Raw genomic sequence first — 25,513 nt, 5'->3', positions numbered from 1 at the left:
GCGTAATGATTCAGTGTTTGTATATATTACAAAATGATTGCCACAATTAGTTACCATTCAGCACCTCACATAGTTACAATGCTTTTCTCCTGTGATAAGAACTTTAAAGATCTATTCTCTTAACAACTTTCAAATACCCAGTATGTTATTATTAACTGCAGTCACTATGCTGTACATTACATTATCGGTACTTAATTATTTTATCAGTTAAAGTCTTATACATTTTGACCTATGCTCATGCATTTCCTTCTCTTATAAGGGCATGAACCCCAACATGGGGGATCCACCATCATGAGCTCATCTAAACCTAATAACCTCCTAAAGGCCCACATCCTGATACCATCACATTTTTTGTGTGTATTTGGAGGTAGGGTTCAACATGTTAATTTTGTGGGGGCACAGGCATCCAGTCTATAACATTACATCCATGGATGCTCCCCCACCCCTGCCAGTTCATGTCTTTCTCACATGAAAAATACATTCATTCTATCCCATGAGCCCTGGAATTCTTAAATAGGAGAAATAGGAAAGAAGGAGGGGCTGACAGGTCCCATGAAGGTCGAAAGCACAGCAAGGAAAATTCCATTAGATCTTAAGCCTCAAGAATAATCCTCTTTGAACTGATGCACTGCCCTCCAGGACCACTGGAGGAGCAGCGTCACCTCCAGAGCTGCACTAGGGGGCCCCACCTCTTCATTTCCACAGGGCACCACCCATGTGGACTTCTGCAGCAGCCCTGCCCACGGGACTCTCTCCAGTGGACCTGCTCCTGAGGTACTACTGGGTAGAGGCATCCTGCCCCATGAACTGGAGAAGTAGCCCTACCCTTTGAAACCCAGGAGGAGCTAGCCCTCCCGTCTGGGCCTGTGGTGGGAGTGGTAGCTCTTAGGATCTCTGAACCACCTACATCATTATTCCCTTTTCTTGAGCAATAGCACATGTTGGACAGCCTTCCTTCATTCTGTCCAGTTTTCTCTGTTTCCTTGAGTCCCAGCTGGCAGTGTTGCTGTTGGTATAATTCCATCTCTCTTCCTGCCTTCTGTTGAGATGGCTGACTAGGTCTCTGGTTCCCACCCACACTAATCTTATCAAATGGTCAGTCAGCCATATACTTAGTGTTCTCTTCTGAACATATTTTCTCATGTTTTGCAATATGGATAGGTTGAGAATTTTCCAGATCTTTAAATTCTAGCACTGTTATGCCAAATGACTATTCTTCAATTCATTTCTCTCTTCTTGCGTTTTACCCCAAGCAAAAGATATCCTGCCACTCCGTCAATACTTTGCTTAGCTATCTCCTCAGCTAAATATCCAGTTTCATCACCCACAAGTTTTGCCTTCCACAAAATGTTGGACATCTGCCTTCCAACAAATATTGGACATCAACACAATTCAGCCACATTCTTTCCCGCTTTATAACCAGGATCATCCTTTCCTTCATTTCCAATGATATTTTCCTCATTTGCCTTTGCGAGTTCATTGAATGACCTTTATCATCCATACTTACAGCAAAATTTATGGCCACCTTAATTTATGTATTCTCTAAAAACTTGGACATTTTCCGGATCTCCTCTTTTTTGCCAGAGCCCTCACCAGAATTGCCTTTAGGAGTCCTTTCATGGTGATCTCAGCTTTTTCTACTGTGCCTCTCAGAACTCTCTCAGTCTCTATCCATTACTTAGTTCCAAAGCTGTATATACATTTTTAGGCATTTGTTACAGCAGCACCCCACTTCTTGGTACCAATTCCTGTGTTAGTCATCTCAGACTTCTGTAACACCACTTCTGTGGTATTCCACAGACTGGATGGCTTAAACAACAGACATTTATTTCTCACACTTCTGGAAGCTTGGAAACATGACATCAGGGTGCCAACAGGTTTGTTTCTTAGTGAGGGTCCTTCTCCTGGCTTCTAGACAACACTTTCTAGCTGTATCCTCACATAGCAGAGGTGGAGGAAGATCAGGTGTCTCTTCCTCTTCTTCTAAGGGCACTGATCTGATCATGCTGCTCTTCTCATCTAAACTTAATTACCTCCCCAAAGCCCCATCTCCTAATATTACCACGGTGGGCACTTAAGACCTCATTCCATGAATTTTGGAAGAATATGAACATTAATTCTGTAAGATAAAGACATATTTGCAACTGTGGTTTTTCAAAAACAAAAATTGTACTTTTGAAAAAATACAGTATACCTGGAAGATTTCAGTTAAAATGAAAAGTAACGCTAGGAACATCCTAGAAGGCTTTAACAGTATATAGTTCTAAAGTAATAGTCTAAATTAAATTCGTTGAGAAATATAAGAGATGATTATCCTCACATAAGGGGCTTATGCCTTCATTTGGAAAACTAGAAAAAACACTAAAGCAACCCAAATGCCATTAATTATAAGTATTTGTGTATTTTGAGAAATGAGGGAACTTTGGCAATAAAAAGACATCAGGGAGGGCTTCAATAAGACATTTCAGTTTGAGTTGAAACTTATAGGGTTAGAAAAGATTTCTAAAGCTTCTCTTCCACTGTGAACTTTATTATTTTGCTGTAAAGGAAAGGGTAGTATAATATTAAGAACTAAGTTTTTCTTTTCTTCTTTTTTTAAGATTATATTTCCTTACTTGACAGAGAGAGAGAGGGAGGGAGAATGAATGAAGAGGGGAAGGGGCAGAGGAAGAAGAAGAGAGAGACTCTTAGAATTCCCGTTGAGTGCAGAGCCCTATGTGGGACTCTATCCCAAGACCCTTAGGTTTTGACTTGAGCCGAAACCAAGAGTTGGACGCTCAACTGATTGAGCCACCCACATGCTCCAAGAGCTTAGTTTTTCAAATAAAATATTCCATAGTCAGAATTTCTTATTTTTCTTGATAGATCAATTCTATTAAATGCTAACTTGATGTTAACTCTAATATAAAACAAAGGTCTGTTATAAATGTTTTATAATTTTACCTAAATGAACCTTTTCATATCTGTATTGGTATTGTATAATATAATTAAATCATTTAATTATTTTATTAAATTAAATTAAATTATTTAATTCTTGATATTGTTTTACCAAATACTTATTTGTATCATACTTTTTTTTTGCTCCATAGTTACTAATCTTATGTTTTTAATTTAAAATAGATTCCCTAATGTATTACTTGTTATTACAAGATAGCTTGTTATGGAAAAGAATGCATTCCTCCGAAAAAAAACACCATGCTTTCTGGAGTGATTTGACCACTAAAGACAGATTTCAGAAAGGTCATCTCTATTTGTACCAAAAGAATGAAAAAATGTCAGTGATATATTTGTAATTTTTTTCCACAGTTGATGGGGAGACACTGAGAATTTGATAACAATCATATTTGCATTTTTGTAATATTCTTCAGTATGAAGGAAGCCAATTAGTAGAACTGAGCTAAGTAGCATTGGGTAGGAAGAGGAGGAACAAGACAGGTTATTTCAGAAGAAGATACTGAGGCCCAGGAAAAAACATGTGGTATGCATAAGATATCATAGAACATGAGTAGCAGAGTGAAACTGAGCACAAAGACATTCAAACTCAGGTCCAGTCATGTTAAGCTATTTCAGAACTCCTCATATCATGTGATTCCTTGACAAAAAAATAATTGCAATTGAGAAGTATCATTTAGAATGATGATGTGCTACGATATTGACATTTTAGTGAATAAAAGACTTTACTAGCCTCAGGAACATGAAAATACTCTTTTAGCGAAGTCTCAATTATTTTCCAATATGATTAAAATTCAAATTATGTCACCTTGCTTGTGAACAAAGTGAAAATATGTTTTGTATAAGTCTTACCATTTGATAGTTTAAGCCAATTAACAAAACCTGACAGCTGGTCTAGAATTTGAGGTAAAATTCCCCTGCTGACTCAGGCAGTGAATAAGAATTTAATGTTCATTAAAATATGTCACAATCTGAGACCCAAAACAGGTGCCATCTGTCACCATTTCCTACTACATACCTAGGTATAGATACAGTGTGTTCAAACTCTCTTTTATTTATAATCAGTGTAATTTGTTTTGGAATATTATCATTAATAGCTCGTGGGATCTCCTACTTTTCATTTGAGGTGGGAACTGAGGAGTCAAGTATTTCATTTCCTCTGGATCTGTGCTTTTATCCAAACCATGTAGATCTATATTTTTTTAATTTGTGTGGTCAAAACTGACTTTTTATTTGTTATAAATGATAAAAAGGAAAGGAAAGAAGAAATGGTGACCCTTACGAGGTGAATTCCAAGGCTGGTAGAATCATGTAGGCTATGATGGGAAGGCCCAAAGTTGAAAGGAAGTGTGCAGCTGCTGTGCGGACTGGTGGTGTTTTGCAGGCAAGGACAGCTCTGAGAAGCCTGGTGATCCATGAGCTGATGATGTTCAGGGGATACATGGGTACTATGGGGTTGAGGATGGTCTCAAGTAGCTGTGGGACAAATGGCAGGGTTGAAGTACATATAGTAGCTCAGCAAGTTCCTATTGATAGTGCCATTGTTCCAGGACTTGATACCTTTGCCTCACCTCCTGTCACCACCCTTGAATAATTCATCCAAGTAGAATCAGTGGTTCTCAAAGTGTGATTCCCCATACTGGGATCTTGGTAAATCCTGGGACGCCTAAATCTAACAACACCTGGGAACTTGGTAGAAATGCAAATTCTTAGGTCTCATCTCATTCCAGACCTACTGACTCATACAGCCTGGAAGTAGGGCCCAGAAATCTATTTTAACAAGGCTGCCACGTGACTCTGATGTTCCCTCAAAGAATTCCTGGGCCTTTTGTAAGGATGTGTTTGTTTTGTGCTTTAAATTGTCTTATAACGTTGACCAGGTAGAACTCATCTGTTCTGTCTTCTTGAGCAGCTTCTCTGCCTCTTGTCTCTCCTTACTACTAGCCTGGTCTTGTTTATTGACTATCTTACTGCCTATTTTGGAGGTATGTCCAGGTTCTTGGCTTCTTTGAAAAATAAAAATACATTTCTTCTTTAAAATCCTGGCTGTCTTCTGCTGTGTGTTAAGTTTTCCAGAACTTCCTGAGTTTTCCAGAGCTCTATGGTTCTCTGGTGCTCCAAGACCTGTGATCAGTCTTTGATATGCAGAAAGACATCTATTTTATACCCTGATAACAAATAACAGTTAAATCATAGTCATTTAATATGGATACATAAAATCCAAGCGTAATAGTGTTGGTAGTCAAGGTAGATGGGAGAAGGTAATTCATTACTATGATTTGATGCTGTCATGGGTTTCCTATACTCTCCTTCTGTTAGCTGTGGTAGGAGAATCCTTCAGGTAGTGCGGATCATGAAGAGAGAGAGAGTGAGCCAGCAAGAAAAAACATTCCCCTAACAAGAAGAAACAAACTGAATCACTCACCTGCCACTACCATTTTGGAAAAGGCAGATCTATAATTTACTAGCTGGAAGCACTGTTTGGTACACTGTTCTTGTCATACAGGTTTAGGTAAAAAATATACTGATTCACCAATTCTACAATGTCATTACAATAATGCTCTTACTGTACCTTGAGTCCATTTTCCCTAATGTTATTCTTTAAGGGTGATTTGACTCTACCCCCTTTTTTTTTCTGTTGCTCACCAAGTGCTTCTGCATTTGGCTTAATTTTAACACAGATGTCTTAGTTTCATTTGCCACTAAATCTCTTTGGGTATCCAATTAGTTTTATAGATCATCTAAGAAAAACTGTTTAGGTAACATGAAATTACCCATAAATTTCAAACACAGATTCCTTCCTCTTCTTCAAACATAACTCTCAGATCCTTGTTTTAAAATGTTTCCAACGCATTACACATTTAGCTTAAACAATGGTGCACCCCTGAGCCTTATACATATAGCTATTTAAAGTAGCTCCTTAAGCCCTGAGAAAGTAAGCCAAAGAGGATTGTGAGTGTATGTGTGTGTGTGTGTGTATGCATGCATACATACATATATATATATATATATATATATATACACACACACATATATATATATATAATTTTAAATGTATTTAAAATGTCTTTAATTCTATAATAACTTTTTCAAAAAAAAACAAAACAAAACAGAAATGACTTGCAATAAAACAAACACATGCCAAAAGTTAAAAGAATAAAAGAAAAATGAGACACCCATGAAGGAATTGGAGGAATCTACAAATTTAAATTCAGGTCCCAGCTCTAGCCAGGGACCTCAACTATTGTTTTACTACTAGTCCAAGTGTGCATTTAAATTTAATGGAGAGCGAGCATGTGAATTAAAGAAACAAAATCAACATACAAAACCAATGTATTAATACGTTCCCACATTGAAAGTTTATTTTGATATGAATTCTACTTTTAAATCTTGACTCATATTCTGATTTATTGCAAAAGTGAGAAGAAAATAGTGAAAAAAAAAAACACCGTGTAGTTGTTGAGGAAAAATAGGAAAGAACTTCACAACTAGCTTTTGTATCTTATAAACGGCATGCACTGGGGCACCTGGGTAGCTCAGTCAGTTAAGCATATGCCTTCAGCTCAGGTCATAGCCCCAGGGTCCTGGAATTGAGCCCCACCGGGACTTCCTGTTCTGCAGGAAGCCTGCTTTTCCCTCACTCCCCCTGCTTGTGTTCTAGCTCTCGCTATCTCTCTCTCTGTCAAAAAAATAAATAAAATCTTTTAAAAAATAAATTAAAAAAATAAATAGAAAGAAAGGAAAACAGCATGCACTGAGAATCCAGTGTAAAGTACACAAGGTAAAGCAGATTCCGAATAAAGAATGAGCTAATTGAAGGAGACACCGGGGCCTTCTGCAGCTTGGAGCTGTCAGTGCAGTTGGCATGCCAACATGAGCTACATAGAGTATCCTTTGTGGGGTGGGTATTGATTTCTTTGCGTGTGTGACACTTCGGTTCATGAGCAATCGGTGCATCTGTTTCATGATAATTTTTCTGCCATGTGTAATATTAGTTGTTCCTAAATTTGCATTTGTTTTGGAAAGACAGGTCTCACTGTTCAGTTTATGTTTATTGTACTTCCTACTGCCAGAAAGAGGGGATTGTAAAAGGGTTGTAAAATAATTTTCTCCTTTCTTTCTTCTTATTCTGTGTTTACAAGTTAAGTCAGGGACTAGTATTTGGGCGCTGAAAGTGCAGGGTAACCGTAATGGATAAGATGAAATAATAAGTTGTCCTTATCTCCTGATTTCATACAAGCCACTTTGTTTATTCATTCCGTAGCGACCAGAGGGTATGTGTAACCCCTCATAACTCACAGGAACTTTGGAAAAATGAATGTTGTAAAAATTACTCCATAAAACACATATGTATTTAGAAAACATGCAAAGTGATGCCAAAGGATTTGTGTCACATTCAATTACTTAGTTCTATTATTTAATGGGCTTTAAAACGAGCTTTAGAAGATAATTACTCAGATAGCCAAATGTTAATTGAATAACAGATGCTAAAAAAATTGAAAAGTCAGTAAACTGCCCTTTGAGCAACACTACTTTTTTACTTGGAAGTTCCTTAAATATTTTTAAATAGCTCTTAAGTTTCACTACTAGGTGTTTATGCTACATCTGACTTTCTATTTTGTTTTTCTTCAAGCTTCTTGGGAAGAATATTTGGATTACAATTTTCTACTTATATTCTTATGGGCTCTTGATCCTTTGCAGACATGATTACAGTCTTATCTATACAAATGAGGAAATACATACAGAAGCAACTTAACTATAATGTTTTAGAAAATGTAACCCAGGCTTATTATGTATTCTTTCCTATTTTAACAGGCCTTAAAAACAGATCTGGAAAAGAAGAAGCAAACCATGGACAAACTCTGCTCACTAAACCAAGATCTTCTTTCAGCACTGAAAAACACATTGGTAGCCCAAAAGATGGAAGTGTGGCTAGACAACTTTGCCCAGCGCTGGGATAATTTAGTCCAAAAGCTTGAAAAAAGTTCAGCACAGGTTAGTGATACTAATTACCCTGTAATAAATAATCCTTGAGATTTTTTAAATTTTCATTAAGAGCACTGTTATAATACTACAAAAGATATTACTGGACTGGTCCTTGCCAAGTATTCAGTTGAATAAAAACATGGGTCTCTTGGTTGTCTTGGTATTGGAGAATGTGGGGGAGGTGAAGTAGTGAGTACTAAATGACTGGACTAGTTACTGTCTGAGAGTGCATTCCCTTCCTGTTCAGTGGAAATGAGGATGGGAGTGACTTAGAGTGATTGGACCAAGTGCTAGCGGACTATGTTTCACAACCTAACCCCAAATCCTAGATTTCTAGGAACTGGAGGGTTATTCATTGATCCCTACATTTTATATATGAGAAAAATGAAACTTAAGATAGAAAAATGAATTGCCCAAGTGATGTTAGTAATAGGAACACGGTTAGGGATTAGGTCCTTTCATTTCACGGAAGACCTTGTTCTGTTATTTCAAGTAAGGATCTAATCACTGGGTGTTCTTTCTGCCACAGATAGCTGATTCATAACACAAACACATAGACCGTGGATTAGGAAAGCATCTGTGTTTCATTTGTAGTGTCATAATGTGGTTTTATGTTAAGCATTTTATAAGTTTTGGTAATTTAAAGAAAATGGTGTGATTTTAAAGTAGAAGCTTTTATTATCTGATATTATTAGATGGTGAAATCATGGGTCATCATTCAAAATATTAACATTGTGCATAATAGTATTTAACATATTAAGCCACATTATTTTCCATTATAGAAACTAACCTTTACTAATCGGTCACAATCCATGGCTCAATGCACCATGCATACATCTCTATTAAAGCAAGGACCACATTCTGTAGCTTAGGCAGTTATTGCCTTTGTTGTCAGACAGTGCAGGGAATTTGTCTTCTTGACACTTGACATCTGATAAGTAGCACTTAGGAAATGTTTGTTGAAAGATGCAATGAAGTTTAAAGGATCACTTCCAAAAATATAATTTAAGAAAATAGGATCAGGCAACATATATGATTTTCAATTACAATCCAACCTCCCTTTTAATATTAAATTCATACTTAAAATTTTAAAATTTGAAGGAATATAAATTGTAATCATTTCCTATGCAGTCATTGGACATTAATAAAAGTTGTTTGTTTTCCATTGAATATATTTTTTATCAATTACTTGATCTAATAGTGATTTTAAAACCACATCACGATTTGTCTTATTGTATATGATCAGGCCATTGTTACTTTACCTTAGCACTGGCATTTATATAATAAATTGTGAGACATTAGATACTTTGGTATCTAATCTGGTACCTAAAAGTATCTAATACTTTTCAAACCATCAATGATTACATTCCAATATGTACCCAGTGGTTCCGTAGATTATTGCTGCTATAAAATGGTCACTTACCATGTTCAGAAGGATTGGCATTGCCTTACAAAGAAAGTTATTTAGAAATGCATCCCTTTAAAAGGGTATATTTATGGAGATATAACTGTTAACAGTAGGTCATGCTTTTGTTCACTTGCATTATCATATTATCATATACAGTGCTTTTCAAATGTGTGTCTGTGTAATAATCACCTGGGAAACGGATTAAAATGCTTGGTCCTAGAGAATCTCATTCAGTAAGCCAGTAATCTGCATGCAACCTTTGATACTGTCTGCAGAATATATTTTTTTAAAAATGTTGAATTAACAAGACAGTGGCATATGTGTCCATCCCCACATTGTGGGTTTTTTCACAGTGCTGCCTGAAATGGGGAAGTTAGAGACCTTCCTATCAATGCTATATTTAAATATACTCACTTTCTTAGAATGAGCCTACTTTCTAAGGAGCATTTTGCATATCATCGAAACGTTCCTGGTATGTTATTCTAGTTGGTTAAAAAAACAAATCCAGAAACCTTATTTTTTTTAAAGATTTTATTTATTTATTTGGCAGAGAAAGATCATAAGTAGGCAGACAGGCAGGCAAAGAGAGAGAGGAGGAAGCAGGATCTCTGCTGAGCAGAGAGCCCAATGTGGGCTCGATCCCAGGACCCTGAGATCATGACCTGAGCCGAAGGCAGAAGCTTAACCCACTGGGCCAGCCAAGTGCCCCAAAACCTTATTTTTTTAATGGTCTAAAATTATAAGACCCAGGGCACTTACTCACCTTTCTATTTTCGAACTTTTCAAAACCTGTAATAAAACACCACTATCTCTGGTTCATATAGTTCTTCATAAAATGATGTCCAACATACAGTAAAACATGTATCCACTGTATTTGCCCATTGGGATGTAACGAGGATAAAATAAAGTCATAGACGTGAAGGCACTTTGCGGGGGGGGGGGAAACTCTGGTGCTCTTGATATACAGGGCATACCGTTTAGTGAGTCTGGAGGGCTTGTTATAGTTCAGTATCATTTTTTGAATCTTTAATTTCAAACATTTATGCACTGCTATACCAGATTAGAAGGAGGTAGGTATAGACTTGTATTAGGCAAGTTGTTTTTTAGAACCCCAAGCTTCAGCTTTTCTATAGTTCGTATTTCAGGTTTTGCTCATTGTTCCTTTTTCCCACCAAAAGGAACTATCATAGGCCCAATGCAAATCATTACTGGGCTGCATTGGGACTCTTAGAAAGATAAAAATGAAGCTACCCGAGAACAGAGTAATGAAAAGGAGATAGAGTGAACCATGAAATAGTATCTTATAACTGAAAAAGCCCTCGATTTTATTTCTTAAATGTAAAATTGAACTCAACCAAAATTACATGGGAAGGAGTCCAAGAATGTTGAGGGCAAGGTTGTGACTTTGAAGAACAAAGCTCTCTTATATGCACACTCCCTGGTATGTCTGCGGGGGCGGGGACAGGGCTTGTGAGAATCTGTCCCATTAATGATATGTTATTGTGATCTCCTAAAAATCCTTTTAAATATGATTGGTTTTAAAAATGAGCAAAATCTGATAATGGTTAAAATCCAGGAGGATATAGGAATTGTGACTGAGATGACAAGGCATCCGATTGTGCTCATATAAAGAACATTGTGTGCCCGAATTTTTGACTGCTGGTCAGGTCAAAGCTTTGAGGGATTTTGACCTTTTGAAAGAGTAGCATGGCAAGAGATCAAAATATGGAAAAAAATCAGCTGTGAGGCCCTTTTCTTGCATTTCAAAATCAGAGTTGACTTGAATAATACCTGGACACAAGCTGAGGATGCTTAAGTTAATGAGAAGGCAGTGTAAAAAAATAGAAATACTTTCTGTTTCCAGAAGTTAGGAAGAATAACCCTTGCTATTATGGATGCTTAAGATGAGAAAAGAGAACAAAGCTAATATACTCTGGATTGACTTACTTAAAAACTCAAATGACCCTCTGTGTCCTCTAAATTTTTTTTATAAATATGCTTGTTGAAATTTACAGTTATTTTTTTTCTAAATGCTTGTGACCCCAATGAACATATTTTTATCTTGTTATAATTAGGAAATATAGTCAGAAATTCATTATAGATAATACTTTAAACTTACACATTATTTTAGTGATTTGAACCAATCTTTTCCCCTAGTTTTAAATATTTTTTATTATGTGATGTTAGGTTCTTTTTCCCCATTTAAGTGAAATCATATATACTGTGGAAAGGGCATAAAATTCATGTGCTTTATAATTCATTGTAGTATTTTATGTTAAACTTGGCCTTACGTGGTTTAAATGTAAAAATATATCTATCTAGATGAGTCCAAACGTTCTGTAGTTTTGTCATTGTTTAGTAGAGTAAATTATTTTCTTTGCCAGGAGTAAGGGACATTTTATGGCACATGTAAGTTTATACATCTTATTCCCATTTCCTGAATATTTTATTATGTTTCTCTTGACGATGTTTGCAATGTTCTGAACTATAAGCCCAGATAGCTTAAAGCTAAAATTAACATGCCCAGAATCTTCCTCTCTTTGAACGTGAAAGTACATGTCTATATTGTATATTTCTCTAGCTATAGTCACAGATTCTGAAGGAAAGTGATCATTACATATGTATTTATCTATTCTATATCATTGATGTCCTACTGAGAGTTTTTCAACTCTTGCCAGACATGGTTATAATGTAAAACATGGTTGAAGATAATAAGCCAGTATGTTTAGTAATACCAGAAATGCAAACACAAAGATGCAGAGGTAGTAAGATGAACATTTCTTTATTTGCCTTTCAAGCAGTTTCAAGCAGACTCCCTACTGAGCGTGGAGTCGGATGTGGAGCTTGATCCCAGGACTCTGAGATCATGACCTGAGCTGAAACCCAAGAGTCAGATGCTTAACTGAGCCACCCAGACATCCCTGCCAATGATTTTAATTAAAAATACTCATAGGCCTTTCCATTGACAACCCTTTTCATTGGTTCCTGAAAGTTCTCCAAGCCTAATCAGCCCAATGCTAATTTAAAAAAATGGTTTTACAAAACATAGAATTAAAATAAAATCCCTTGACTCATTTTAAGTTTCTGTCTTGTTCAAGGACTGTCTAAATTCATGGACTAACCATCTTGAATTTTAGAGCACCTTTTAGTTAATAGCTTCAGTTAAATGTTTTATTAAAAAATTTCCAAGTTATAGCTCAAATAATTTTTGATATTACCTGTATCCTTTTCCTACCTTCAACTAAAGTAGATGTTTGAGAATAGGCCTTGCATATCAGCCTAATAGTTTTTATGTTATAAATTCATTATCTACAACAACATAAAATGTTGTAGGCATTGAAAATTTAAGAGACAAGAACTATTGGACACTCTCATTCCTTTTTTAGAAAATGGAAGGTCTGGCCTGGGAAGATGTCCATATTGTACCTCCACTTCTAAATGCCTGTGATATGTTTCTCTTTGCCTGAAATTTTATATAAAACTCTGGAGTGATCCGTGAAGAGATTCCAACTCTTTCTGTTATACCAATCTCAGAGTCAGCTGGAAGATGATGATGAAAATAAAATTCTCTTCCTGTAAAAATAAGACTGACTTCTGAAATGTGTACATTTAATTCATCATGAATACCCTGTATTTAAAATACACTGAAGATAAAATACTCAGCATCTATGTGATGCATCTATTCTCTACTGAAAATAAACAAAATAACACATAAAGAAAAATACACATTTTCCCTCAAAGTACACTTGATCACCTGCATCCCTAGTTAAAGAATGTGTTTCATTACTTCATGTCAGATGGTGTATAGAGGAAGGTCAAGTGCATCAGAATAAATAAATGTCATTGGTTCCTCAATTTTTACAGAGGCAGCTAGTTCACACAGTCACTCAAAATCTGTGTTTAATATGAATCCTGAAGCTAACATGAATCTCTTCTTTTCTGGCAATTGATATGAAAGATAATATGAAGTGAGGGACAGAATACCTGAAACTGGACAGATAGCTTTATCGAATAAACCTTTTTAATTGTTATATAATATTTTATTTCAAATGGGAGAATTAAATCTATTTTGATGTCTTTTGAATATGGACTTTAAATGTGTTCATGATTCCAATGTTGTTATCTTTTCAAGAAAGTTATATTGCCTTATGATTGGTATCAAAACCAGATAGTAATTAATAATGACATTTAGTTATCAAGCCACTCCCATGAAATTTAACGCTTATGTATGCTCCACTTAGCTATGATAATTCCTCTGCCCTTGGTCCTGGGATAGAGTATTTTATAGCCTTTTGATTAATCACCCACCTTCCTTTGTGAGCACTTGATCTTTTGCCCCAGGTTTCTCATAAAGTTCAGGGTATAAATTCTTTCGGTTGCTTAGAGTTGTAAATCCATACACCATCAGATATTTGAGCCTTGTGCTACCGTGCCTGTGGAGATGGTTTTAAGCCTGGATACCAGTTATCAGCTAAAGCTGTTGCTATGATTATGCAGTATATTTTAAAATGTAGAGCCACAAGTCTTCCATACCCATTAAAAGTCAATTGATCACTCTAAAGTTATGTATAAAAAATGACACAGCATAAACCTCTGATCTACAATTGTCAACCTGAATAGATTGTTTTAAAAATTCAAGTGTGTACCATTTGCATTGATATAAATAGAACTGGAAGGGATTATTGTAGGTGGAGTAAGTCAGGCAGAGAAAGACAATTATCATATGGTTTCACTTATATGTGGAACATAAGCAATAGCTTCCCATACGGGAAGGGAGGAAAATCGAAAGGAGGAGAAATCAGAGAGGGAGATGAACCGTGAGAGACCATGGAACCTGGGAAAAAAATCTGAGGGTTTCAAAGGGGAGGGCGCTGGGGGGAGGGGGTAATAGGGTGATAAGTATTGAAGAGGGCACGTGGTGTTATGCTTAACTGATGAATCCTTGAACACTACATCAAAAACTGATTATGTACTATACAGTGGCTAACTGAACGTTTGATTGATTTTTCCCAATTTTAATTAGAATTTATCAGGAGCTGGGGCACCTGGGTGGCTCAGTGGGTTAAACCTCTGCCTTCAGCTCAGGTCATGATCTCAGGGTCCTGGGATCAAGCCCCGCATTGGGCTCTCTGCTCTGCGGGGAGCCTGTTTCCCCCTCTCTCTCTGCCTGCCTCTCTGCCTACTTCTGATCTCTGTCGAATAAATAAATAAAATCTAAAAAAAAAAACCGAATTTATCAGGAGCTGAAGGGCATTAAAAGGTGGTCATATGCCATGTTGTGCATTTTTAGTCTTCTTCTGACTTCGTATATGCATGTTTGTGTATATAAATTCACCCTCCACTTAAAGGAAATTCACCATTCAGAAATCTGAACAGGTATAGCAACGAAGGAACACCTACTAAGAGTGGAATACAGGAACATTGACACTTGGCTTTACATTTTTGCTCTGCCACTTACAAGTTGGATCTGCCCTAAAATTTTACTTCTCATCTATAAAATGGGAATAGTTATAGTATTTATTCTTTGGTCCATGAGGAAATAGCAGCTACCACTTAATAAGCCTGGATTGCATGTACTATTCTAAGCATTTTAAGTAAGATAATGAATGCAAAACACTTAGCATAAATGCCGGGGACATGCAAAGAGCTTTTTAATTGGTCAGTATTCTTACACACATTATTATTCTTATAATAATGAAAATGATAAGATAAAGTAGGTAACTGATTCTTCATAGCTTGAATCTCTTTTAGTAAATTTCTTTAAAGGTTCAAATAGTAGAATATCTCACACTGCAATAAGTAGAAATCTGTAACCCCAAAAACTTATAAAGGCAAGGATATTTAAATAATTAATTGGAAAAATAAAAGATGCAGTTAAGAATATAGCCAAAATAAAAGAAAAAGAACCAGCACCCACAAAGTTAATTCAAAATGTAAGAGCTTGGGGTAAAGACAGCTAGTCAAACCTGTTAAACCAGAGACAGTGGTTGATATGTTTTCTTTCATTGTATGCCCTTTTATAATCTTTAAACGGGCTTGAATGTACACATATTTCCTTTTTGAAATGTGCATTTTTCAACAAATGGAAGAGAAGATGACAAGAAAGAATTTTATTGAGGGTAGTTTGATTTCTCCATAACTACCAAAATTATATAACCTTATTATGCAATAAGATGTATACCCTAGAACTATCAAGAGAGTGAGCAAATGCTCTTCCAGTTTTTCCCACAGTGAAAAAATTTAACTTTTGGAAGCTAATATAGGTGACCTTATGAGTAAGAAGGTTCAGTAGAGAAAAAAATTTAAATTTTCTACGAAGGGGTCCCTGGGTGGCTGAGTCATTAGGCGTCTGCCTTTGGCCCAGGTCATGATTCCCAGGTCCTGAATTAAGCCCTGCATCAGGCTCTCTGTGGGGCAAGAAGCTTCTCCCTCTCCCATTCCCCCTTCTTGTTGTGTTCCCTCTCTCGCTGTCTCCCTCTCTGTCAAATAAATAAAAATCTTTAAAAAAATAATAAATTTTATACGAACATTTAGAAAAGATAATGATTATTACTAATATGCACTGAGAAAGCATTTTTTTGTATTCAGACATTATATCATTTAGTTCTTGAAACTAAGTTTTGGCTACATAATTTGTGGGGCCCCATACAAAATGAAAATGCAGGGCTTGTTGTTCATATTATTAAGGATGTCAGGAGTGTGAAAACAGAGCCTGAAACCAAGCATGGGGTTCTTTGAGGGAGGGGACTTGGGTGACTACCTAAGAAGCCAGCCCTGTTTGCAACACCCTCTCGAGAGGTGCATTATGATTCTCTACAAAGAAATGAAATCAAAGCTCTGAGAGACAAATGAACCTACCCTAAATGCTACCGTACGTGAACTTTGGACCTGGGGTTTGAGATTTGTGGAGCCTGACTCAAAGACTCCCACTTTTAATCACCGTAAGAAGTCTAACCAAACTGTTTTCCAGTTTTACTGGGTGGTTAACTGACAGATCAGGGGAATAGTATTTAAAAACAAAATGCATTTTATTTTCATGAGGACACTTGAGAGTCATTTCCATTATAGTGATAATTAAAATAGAAGTGGGTGAGGATGGGTGAAATAAGTAAAGGAAGTTAAGAGTACATCTGTATTGATGAGAACTGGGAGATGTGTAGAATTCTTGAATCATTTTATTATACATCTGAAACTAATATAACACTGTATGTTAATTACACTTGAGTTAGTAACAATGGGGAAGGCGACTGAATGAAGGTTTAGTTGGGTGGACTCAAAGTTTGTCGAGTATCTCTCAAACTATGTTATATTCTAATTTTGACCCTTCTCCATTCAACATTTTAATGGAGGCATTAAGTCATTCTTAGTAGATTTTCAGCTGTCCTAATTTGTTATTTTTTTAATTTTTTTTAATTTATTTTCAGCGTAACAGTATTCATTGTTTTTGCACCACACCCAGTGCTCCATGCAATCCGTGCCCTCTCTAATACCCACCACCTGGTTCCCCCAACCTCCCACCCCCCGCCCCTTCAAAACCCTCAGATTGTTTTTCAGAGTCCATAGTCTCTCATGGTTCACCTCCCCTTCCAATTTCCCTCAACTCCCTTCTCCTCTCTAACTCCCCTTGTCCTCCATGCTATTTGTTATGCTCCACAAATAAGTGAAACCATATGATAATTGACTCTCTCTGCTTGACTTATTTCACTCAGCATAATCTCTTCCAGTCCTGTCCATGTTGCTACAAAAATTGGGTATTCATCCTTTCTGATGGAGGCATAATACTCCATAGTGTTCAGTTATTTTAATATATTTCGATGACATACTTCCATAGTTCTAAAGATATATAGGTATGATAGACCTAAAACAACAATTCGGACAGAAAAATTCTGGAAGTTTTCTCTGCCTGGAAATGCAATATTTTGCAGAAAATGTTTTGTTGTAGAAAGTTGGAAAATAGAAAGAATAGAGAAATATATAGTCCATAGTAGAAATTAGCTGTGCTTTACCTGCCAAAACATGACCACTGTTTGTGTTGTTTACTCCGTAGTATAATGTAAATATTTTCCAGTGACATTGAAAATGTTTGAAACATGTACAATAACTCTGTCACATGCATGTACTATAATTTATTTAAGCCAAGTACCTGCTGACATTAGGTTGTTTCCAACATTTTTCCATTATACCTTATCCTGTGAACAGGGATAAGTGTTATATGCAGCCTATAGCATTAGCATTTAAACGTGAGGATACTGGCTGAGGGAAATTTGTTTTTGTAACGTTTAGAAAGAAACTGCCTTGATTACTATATGTTCAGTGCAGGCAATCATTTTTGCATACTTATAATTTTCATGTGGCACTCACTTTTTCTCACAATTATCTGTTTGTTTGTCACCTTCACTACTATACTGTAAGTTCCCTAAAAATCAAGATTCCATTTTATTCATTTCTGTGTGTTCCATAGTGATACATATATAACGTAGGCTGGAATTTAATTAAAACATGATTCAGCTGCTGAGTAACTCATACAATTTTAGATTGTTTTAATTAAATATGATGTCCAAAGTCAGGAAACCTAGGTTTTGGAGCACCAAAATCTGATTAAATGTAACTCTAGCAAACACCTGGTATTTTAAAACTTGGAAATAAGATTTGTCAGAGTCATGATTTCAACCTTCAGGTCTTTAAGACTGTCGGATAGAAACAATACTCGGTTTACTCTGTGTTGGTTCAGGATTCAAAACAATCTTTAAGTGAACCAAGTCAAAATAAGGGAGGCTTCTACTACCTGTAAAAACTTTGCCAATGGGAAGATTGGCTGCCATATTCTGGAAGGAGTTATCTGCTTCTGGGAGTAGTAAATCCTACAGTAAGGGAAGGTTATACTAAATGACCTCCATAATCCCTTCTTGTCTGTATTTCTAATGATTCTAACACATAATTAAGTGTTTACAGCCAATAACTAAAAGCCATAGGGAAATTTAGTACATGACCATTTGGTTTTTATCCTGGTTATATGGAATAGCTATTGAAAGTATTCATTTGTTATATATAACAAATTTTATCCTGTGGTTATGGGGTCAATGAACAGTTGTTGTTTTTTTCCATTCTTCCATCCCAAAGGAAATGAAGGAGTATTTTCGATTATAGTACAGTAATGACTATAGTGTAGAACAATTAGAAATTTATGTCTTATTATTATTTTATTAAAAATGATTGCTTTTTCTCAGAAGGTTTGCTATATTCCTAAGTGCCTTTTTGTAGTATATGAGGTTGCCATTTCTCCTTACCTTACTCTTGGTGGGTCCATCTATCCAATTTCGTAAGTATCAATGAGAAAATATTTTAATACTACAGAAATTAACTTCACGGCCAAATACCCAGTAGCACACATGTTTCATAACATTCGATACAACTGTAAATAATATGTTTGCATTTTCATAATTTCTGCTTTCTGGTGCCTCCACATACAAAATTAGAAAATTTCGCCCAGAACTGTATTCTCTTCAAGCCATCTTCATGTGCAAAAAAACTTGCTTATGGTTAAAAAATACTACTCTGGTAAAATTAAATGCGCTTAGAATCCTCCTTAAAAATGACATTTTTAAAAATTAAAGGTAAACTTAGTTTCATCAAGTAATGATCATTTTGGGTTAAGGACGATTAGGTTTGATCTTCTATTTTAAGCATTTGTTTTAACAACTGTGTTACTTTCTGCCTTCATTTTGGTGTAATTTGTCAATGGACTCTATAATTATTGTTTGAGGCTCAATGATAGACTCTAAATAATGAATCTATGGAGAGCTTAAAAAAGATAAAACTGGCCTTGCAACAGGCAGAAACTCAGTAACCTGTTAATTTCCTTAAAAAAAAAAACAACTATTTAGGCTACCAAAATAGAAGTCTCTAAGGCCTTGACATATGTAAGGGTAGCACATCTAAAATGTATTTGTCAAAAGCAATTTTTACACAAGGCATTGTGACAAAAGATTTCATTACTCCCCTGTCAAAATGCCTCTTTGGAAGTTGCAATAAGAAGATCCTGAGGCTTCTCTGATTTCCTCCCATTGAAGGAATCAGTCATGTGTGAGCCATGGAGGTTAACCCAAACCCTTTCCGTATTTCTTTGCAAGTTGAGGAGAGTCAGTCAAAGTAATCTTGACTTCAACCAGATCCCTGGATTTGTGCATATCAAGTAGCTATAAGTGAATCTAATGTTGGCCTATTTTGGTCTCTTTGTCAATAGGTCTTCCAAATGATTTGGATTACTAAAAGTATAATAATGATCAATATCCCAGCAGGTAGCTGTTCAGTTCTAATAACAGAAGGGCTGTGGGACGGATAGTTGATGGTTGAGGAAGGAAGGGAGGGTGTCTCGCCATTATATAGCTAGTCTGGTAATGCCCATTTACTGAGGTGATAGCCTCTCATGATTTGGGTCACACACCATATTATGCCAAGGAGTGATGATCTATGCTTAAAAGGTAATTTTTGAAAGTGTGAGCACAAAGTTAGTATAATTCTAACCCAGGAAGTATCTTTAATGTTAACTTTGGAGACTCAAATATTTTAACATACTCATTAGTTAAACAAGGGTGATGTGCTTTTTAGCTTTTGAATAATATTCAACTTAAATGCACTGGACTAATAGACCCTTTACGTTGACATTTTATTGTAATTTTTTTTTAAGATTTTATTTATTTCGGGGCGCCTGGGTGGCTCAGTGGGTTAAGCCGCTGCCTTCGGCTCAGGTCATGATCTCAGAGTCCTGGGATCGAGCCCCGCATCGGGCTCTCTGCTCAGCAGGGAGCCTGCTTCCTCCTCTCTCTCCCTCTGCCTGCCTCTCTGCCTGCTTGTGATCTCGCTCTGTCAAATAAATAAATAAAATCTTTAAAAAAAAAAAAAAGATTTTATTTATTTCTTTGACAGACAGAGATTGCAAGTAGACAAGAGAGGCAGGCAGAGAGAGGAAGGGAAGCAGGCTCCTGGCTGAGCAGAGAGCCTGACGTGGGGCTCAATCCCAGGACCCTGGGTCATGACCTGAGCCGAAGACAGAGGCTTTAACCCACTGAGCCACCCAGGCGCCCCAACATTTTATTGTAATTTTAAAGGACATTGTACTTACTTAGTTAAAAAATCATTTACTGTAAAGTTCAAATGATTTTATTTGAAAATGTATGGACTATAATTACTATATCTGATTACCAAGGATGCATTCAACACACTAATAAACATCTGTAGTCAGTCAAGGCAGTGAAATTGGTGCTGGGATACCTTAGTAAAATTTACATTAACATGGTAAACACTTTAAACAGCATGTTTGATTAACTGTCAGAGTGACACTGTAAATTTTGCTCTTTTGCCCCCACCTTTATTTTCCATAGCTTGGCCAATAAATTGAAGAGACACTAAGTTTACTTTCAGTTTTGAAATTACTTTCCTTTGTGATTTAAGTGAACATAACTTAAGTCAGATAAAACAATTTGATTTGGGTTCAATACGGTGCTATTTTGATCTGAAGGTCAATTTACCAACAAGCAGGAACAGTTTCTCATTATTTTCCTTTGCCACTCCAAGCAGGCTTTACTGAAGTCTTTCAAGCAGTGTGTGACCTCTGTTTCAATACTTCTCGCAGATTTCACAGGCTGTCACCACCGCTCAGCCATCACTAACACAGACAACTGTAATGGAAACGGTAACTATGGTGACCACGAGGGAACAAATTCTGGTAAAACATGCCCAAGAGGAACTGCCACCGCCACCTCCCCAAAAGAAGAGGCAGATTATTGTGGATTCTGAAATTAGGAAAAGGTGAGAGGCTCTTATTCATGGCTTTATCCTCAAGCAAAAAATAATTATTAAGCAGGAAAACTAATTTATAGCTGTTTAGATGGCAGTGTTTTTAACTTAAACAATATTTCCAGAAGCCTCAGGTGCCTGTCATGTCAGTTCAGTTAGAAAATTGTGATATAAATTTCAAAATTTGCCCAAGGAATCACCATCCCAACAAAAACGAATGCTCAGTGGAAATATTGTTTTCTGGATTAAAAGAAGAAACCACGTGTGATGAACTGCCATGAACTCATTTTATCCTGAAAGTTCCTTTTTTTTTTTCTTAACCAACAGCCTACTTGTTCAGTGCCTCCTTTTGCATTAAATGTCTTTCCCTCCCCAGTAATGGAAAGTACATTTTCATGAAGAAGAAGTACACCTATAATAGATGAGATCCATTCTGCTAGTTTACGAGAACATAATGTCTCAATCTGCACATCCTAAATCAGGAGTAATTACAGAATAGATTTCCTGTTCTTTGATATTTTTAAAGTCTTATCTTGAAGGTGTTAGAATTTTTAACTCATCTTTTTGTGGATATTTTCAACTAGGCGTTATAGATAAGTTAGGTATTATGTACCTCAGTGGCTATGTTAAAATGATGAGAATAAATTTCATAAATGCAAGACCAGCATGAAAGTCATAAAAAGGTACAATTTCTTTTTCATTCCAGTTATTATCATTCTAAGATTAAGAAAGAACATTAAAATCTGCCTTATGTTTCTAAGCAGCATATGTTTAGGAATGCATGGAACACTTGACATTAGAATTTATGTATACAAGGGTGTAGAAGTATGAGAAGAATGCATACTTAAAAATAGCACATCAGATGTTCTAGGCAAAGGAAAAAACCACCTAGAGAAGTTACTCAAGTATATTATTTGGGACTTTGAACACTTCTCTTTAAATCCGTGATTTATAACCTGCTCTTATAATTACACAGTCAACTGCTAGGCTTTTGTCCCTGGTTGTGTCTATGTGGCTGAGTGAATCCAGCAGACCACATCTACCTTGCTGCCAGTTTTGTATGGCTCATGAGCCAAGAATTATTTTTACACATTTAAATGGTTAAAATTAATCAAAAGAAGAATATTTCCTGACATGTGATAAGGTATGAAATTCAGATGACAGTGTCCATAAAGGTTTTATGGAAACATAGCCACAGTCATTTATTTAGGTATCATCTGAGATTGCTTTCACATTGCAAAGGCAGCGTTGGGTAGTGGTCACAGAGACTGTCTAACCCAAAAGCTCTCCAAGAATTTTCCAAGGAGAGCAGTATGGAAACCTACTTGTCTTGCCCTCCTAATATATTCGAGATTGTCCTAATACAGAAATTAGCAGAGCAAGTTGATTCACATCAGTCTCTCTCTTGGCTCCTGCCAAGCATATTCTTGGCTTGTGTTTGGGGAATGTATTTGGTTAAGAAAAATGTGTTTTGTTACTTTTTGTTTTCAGGAAAGTGTGGCCATTGGTGAAATATTCTGTCTCTTAAATTCTGTTTGCATCATATGCTGTCAGCAATTTTTGTAAGTGCCTGAAATGAGATGACCAATGAAGAACATCAAGTATATATTACTTAAATAAAAACTTTAACACTTACTGTGCTCAGTGCTAGATTAAATGCTTTATCTGCACAATGTGTTTATTCTTCCTAATTACCCTATGGGATAAGTATGGCTATTATTACTATTATACACAGCTACAGAGTGCCTGAGCCAGGATTTCAACTGAGGGAGCCTATTACACAACCTAGACCGGGTACTAAAATGTTTCTTCAGCAGATATATGACCAAGGTGATCTTATATCTTGGTTTCCCTGAATCCATCCCAGGTTATACCTTTTGTGACATCATAATTATATATAACACCAACTTTCACTCTCAAATATGTCCAGATTTGGACAGTACAATAACATGGATGCTTTATATAAGACTCCTGATTGATAAATTTCTACTGAACAAAGAACACAAATACGTGAATAATTAGGACAGTTCAATTCAGTAAGTGATAATTGTCTACAGGATGGAATCTGGTTAAAATACTGTAATGGTTCAAGATGCATTGCACAAACATGACTGTAAGCTTCACGGGTAGCTAGTGTCCATCTCTTGTCCCATGTGAGAACTCCTAGCATTTAACTGTCAAGACTATAGTCTTGACAATCTATTAAATGCTCATCTTTTAAAAATGATCTCCTTTTTCAGCTTCTCTGACACACTGCTTGTTCTGTCCCTACCACAGACTTGTTTTCTAATAAAAAGGTCTGAGACATTTTGCCTAATCATGGTAGTATCTCATAAATTCATGGTTTCAGCCTCTTTCAATTTCTTTATTTGAATTGCTTCCTTACATTAATTCAAATCTGGCTGTAAGTAAATGACTCCCAGATCATACTTAGAGCTCCATATCTGACACTCTCCCTTAAATTTTATGTTTATTTCTTTGAAACTATGTTCTTCTACTTGTGCATCTAGTCGGTGCTTCAGGTTTGTTTGTTTATTTAATCAAATGCAAACAGCTGTTGCCTCCATTTAACCACACCTAGTTACTCATACGTTGTAGAGGTATTTTACTTATTATAATTTGTTGTCTGTGCATCTAAAGGAGGGGCAAATATCAGAGAAAGCATGGATTTTGGAATCAGAAATACTCAAGTTTGAAACCTGCCTGTCTTAACCACTGGCTTGTGATCCCAGGCAAACTGCCTAATTCCTGTACCTCAAATTCACTATCCTCACATTATAAAATACTAACTGTGAGGATTAAGTAGGAAGCATTTGCTACAGTGCCTGTGAGGTAAGAAGAATTCAGGAAATACTATAGCTGTTATTCTTGTTTTTTGGTTATGGTGGACATGGCAGGACTTGCGGTAGGCGTGGAGGAGGTGATAGACAGGTGTTGAGGAGGTGATAAACACTGTGGAGACAATGGTGGTCCAGGTGGTGATGGTGGTAGAAGTGGAAGTGGTGCTGGGGGTGGAAATAGTGATCATGCACCATTGGTGAAAAAAGATTCCATTGATAAAAACATCATCTCGAAGTTAAAGAACGTAACAAAAAATTGCCTCCTCGGCTTCCTCTTCAAAACAGAATTTATCACCTGACTTCTCTATTTCTGTCCATCTGTGATCTCTTACCTTGCCCCTTATTTATTACTGTTGCGATATATTATTGGGCATGTGACCATTTCTGCCATTTCCCTCCCAGTCATTCTAACTAGCAACTCCATAACTAAGTCATATAACTCAATGTGGTGAGATTTGGCCCCTTTCTGATTAATCCACCTCAAATCAATATATCTAAAATGTGACATTAAAAAAAATATTTTAGTTATTTATTTGAGAGAGAGAGAGTGCGAGAACATGCATGAGCATGAGCCAGGGGGAAGGAGCAGAGGGAGAGGGAGAAGCAGACTCCATGCTGAGCTGGGAGCCCCACGTAGGATTCCAGGACCTTGAGATCATGACCTGAGCTGAAGGCAGACAAGTAACCCACTGAGCCACCCAGGTGCCCCTAAAATGGGGCTTTTAGGCTGATCCTTCAGACCTGAGAGCCTTGTAACTCCAGTTGCCCCCCAAATAAAGCACAAATAACTTCTGAAGATATTCAATATTATTGTCCTAGCAATTTTATTTATAGCTTCCCCAGAGTCTTTCCACCCCAGCTGGTAAATTCCATTATATTCTTTATTTTTTTAAAGATTTATTTATTTTAGAAAGAAAGAATGTGTGCACAAGTGGGAGGAGGGGCAGAGAGAGAGAGCAAGAGAGAGAATTCCCAAGCTGACCCTCCATTGATCGTGGATCCTGACACAGGCTCCATTCCAGGACTCAGATCCTGACCTGAGCCCCAATGAAAAGTCAGCTGCTCAACCGAATGAGCTACCCAGGCACCTTTACATTACATTCTTTTGCTATTTGCCTTAATGTCAACCACATAAATTTTTCTCATCACCGATTACAACAAAGAAGTCCTGTTACTATTCTTCTGTATGCTTTACCTGGATTCCATATATGGTACGGCATATAATAATCAATGACTATTTATTTTTTTTTGCCTTTGTAAGTGTTAATTTTCCTTTTTTATTTAAATTCAATTAACCAAACTATAGTACATTAGTTTTGTTTATTTATTTATTTATTTAATGAAAGAATGAATAATACAGTTCAATTAATTGAGATAAATAAAATTTTATATTCTGATCTTTGCACTTCAGAATTTTACCTAGTTCTTCATGAAATTGTTCTTAATAAGAAGCAAATGGACATCTAATAATCTTTAGTAATTCTTTCTTTACCCATAAAGATATCATTTTTTGCTCAAAACTATTAAGGGA

At 36.4% G+C, this 25,513-nt stretch overlaps 1 protein-coding gene across 1 annotated transcript in view; it reads left to right on the top strand.

Annotated features, from left to right (window-relative positions):
• The window catches only part of LOC111150534 (dystrophin), a 2,087,545-nt gene that overhangs the window by 647,440 nt on the left and 1,414,592 nt on the right, over window positions 1–25,513 (top strand). Inside the window, exons 16-17 of the mRNA XM_022508030.1 lie at window positions 7,768–7,947; window positions 20,979–21,154. Of these exons, the coding sequence (XP_022363738.1) occupies window positions 7,768–7,947; window positions 20,979–21,154 (356 nt within the window). The remainder of the gene's footprint in view (window positions 1–7,767; window positions 7,948–20,978; window positions 21,155–25,513) is intronic.

The sequence above is a fragment of the Enhydra lutris genome, unplaced genomic scaffold (assembly GCF_002288905.1).
Source record: "Enhydra lutris kenyoni isolate GAN:26980312 unplaced genomic scaffold, ASM228890v2 scaffoldscaffold23, whole genome shotgun sequence".
NCBI lineage: Eukaryota > Metazoa > Chordata > Mammalia > Carnivora > Mustelidae > Enhydra > Enhydra lutris.
The sequence above is the reverse complement of the archived record's forward strand: the minus strand, read 5'-3'. Positions and strand labels throughout refer to the sequence as shown.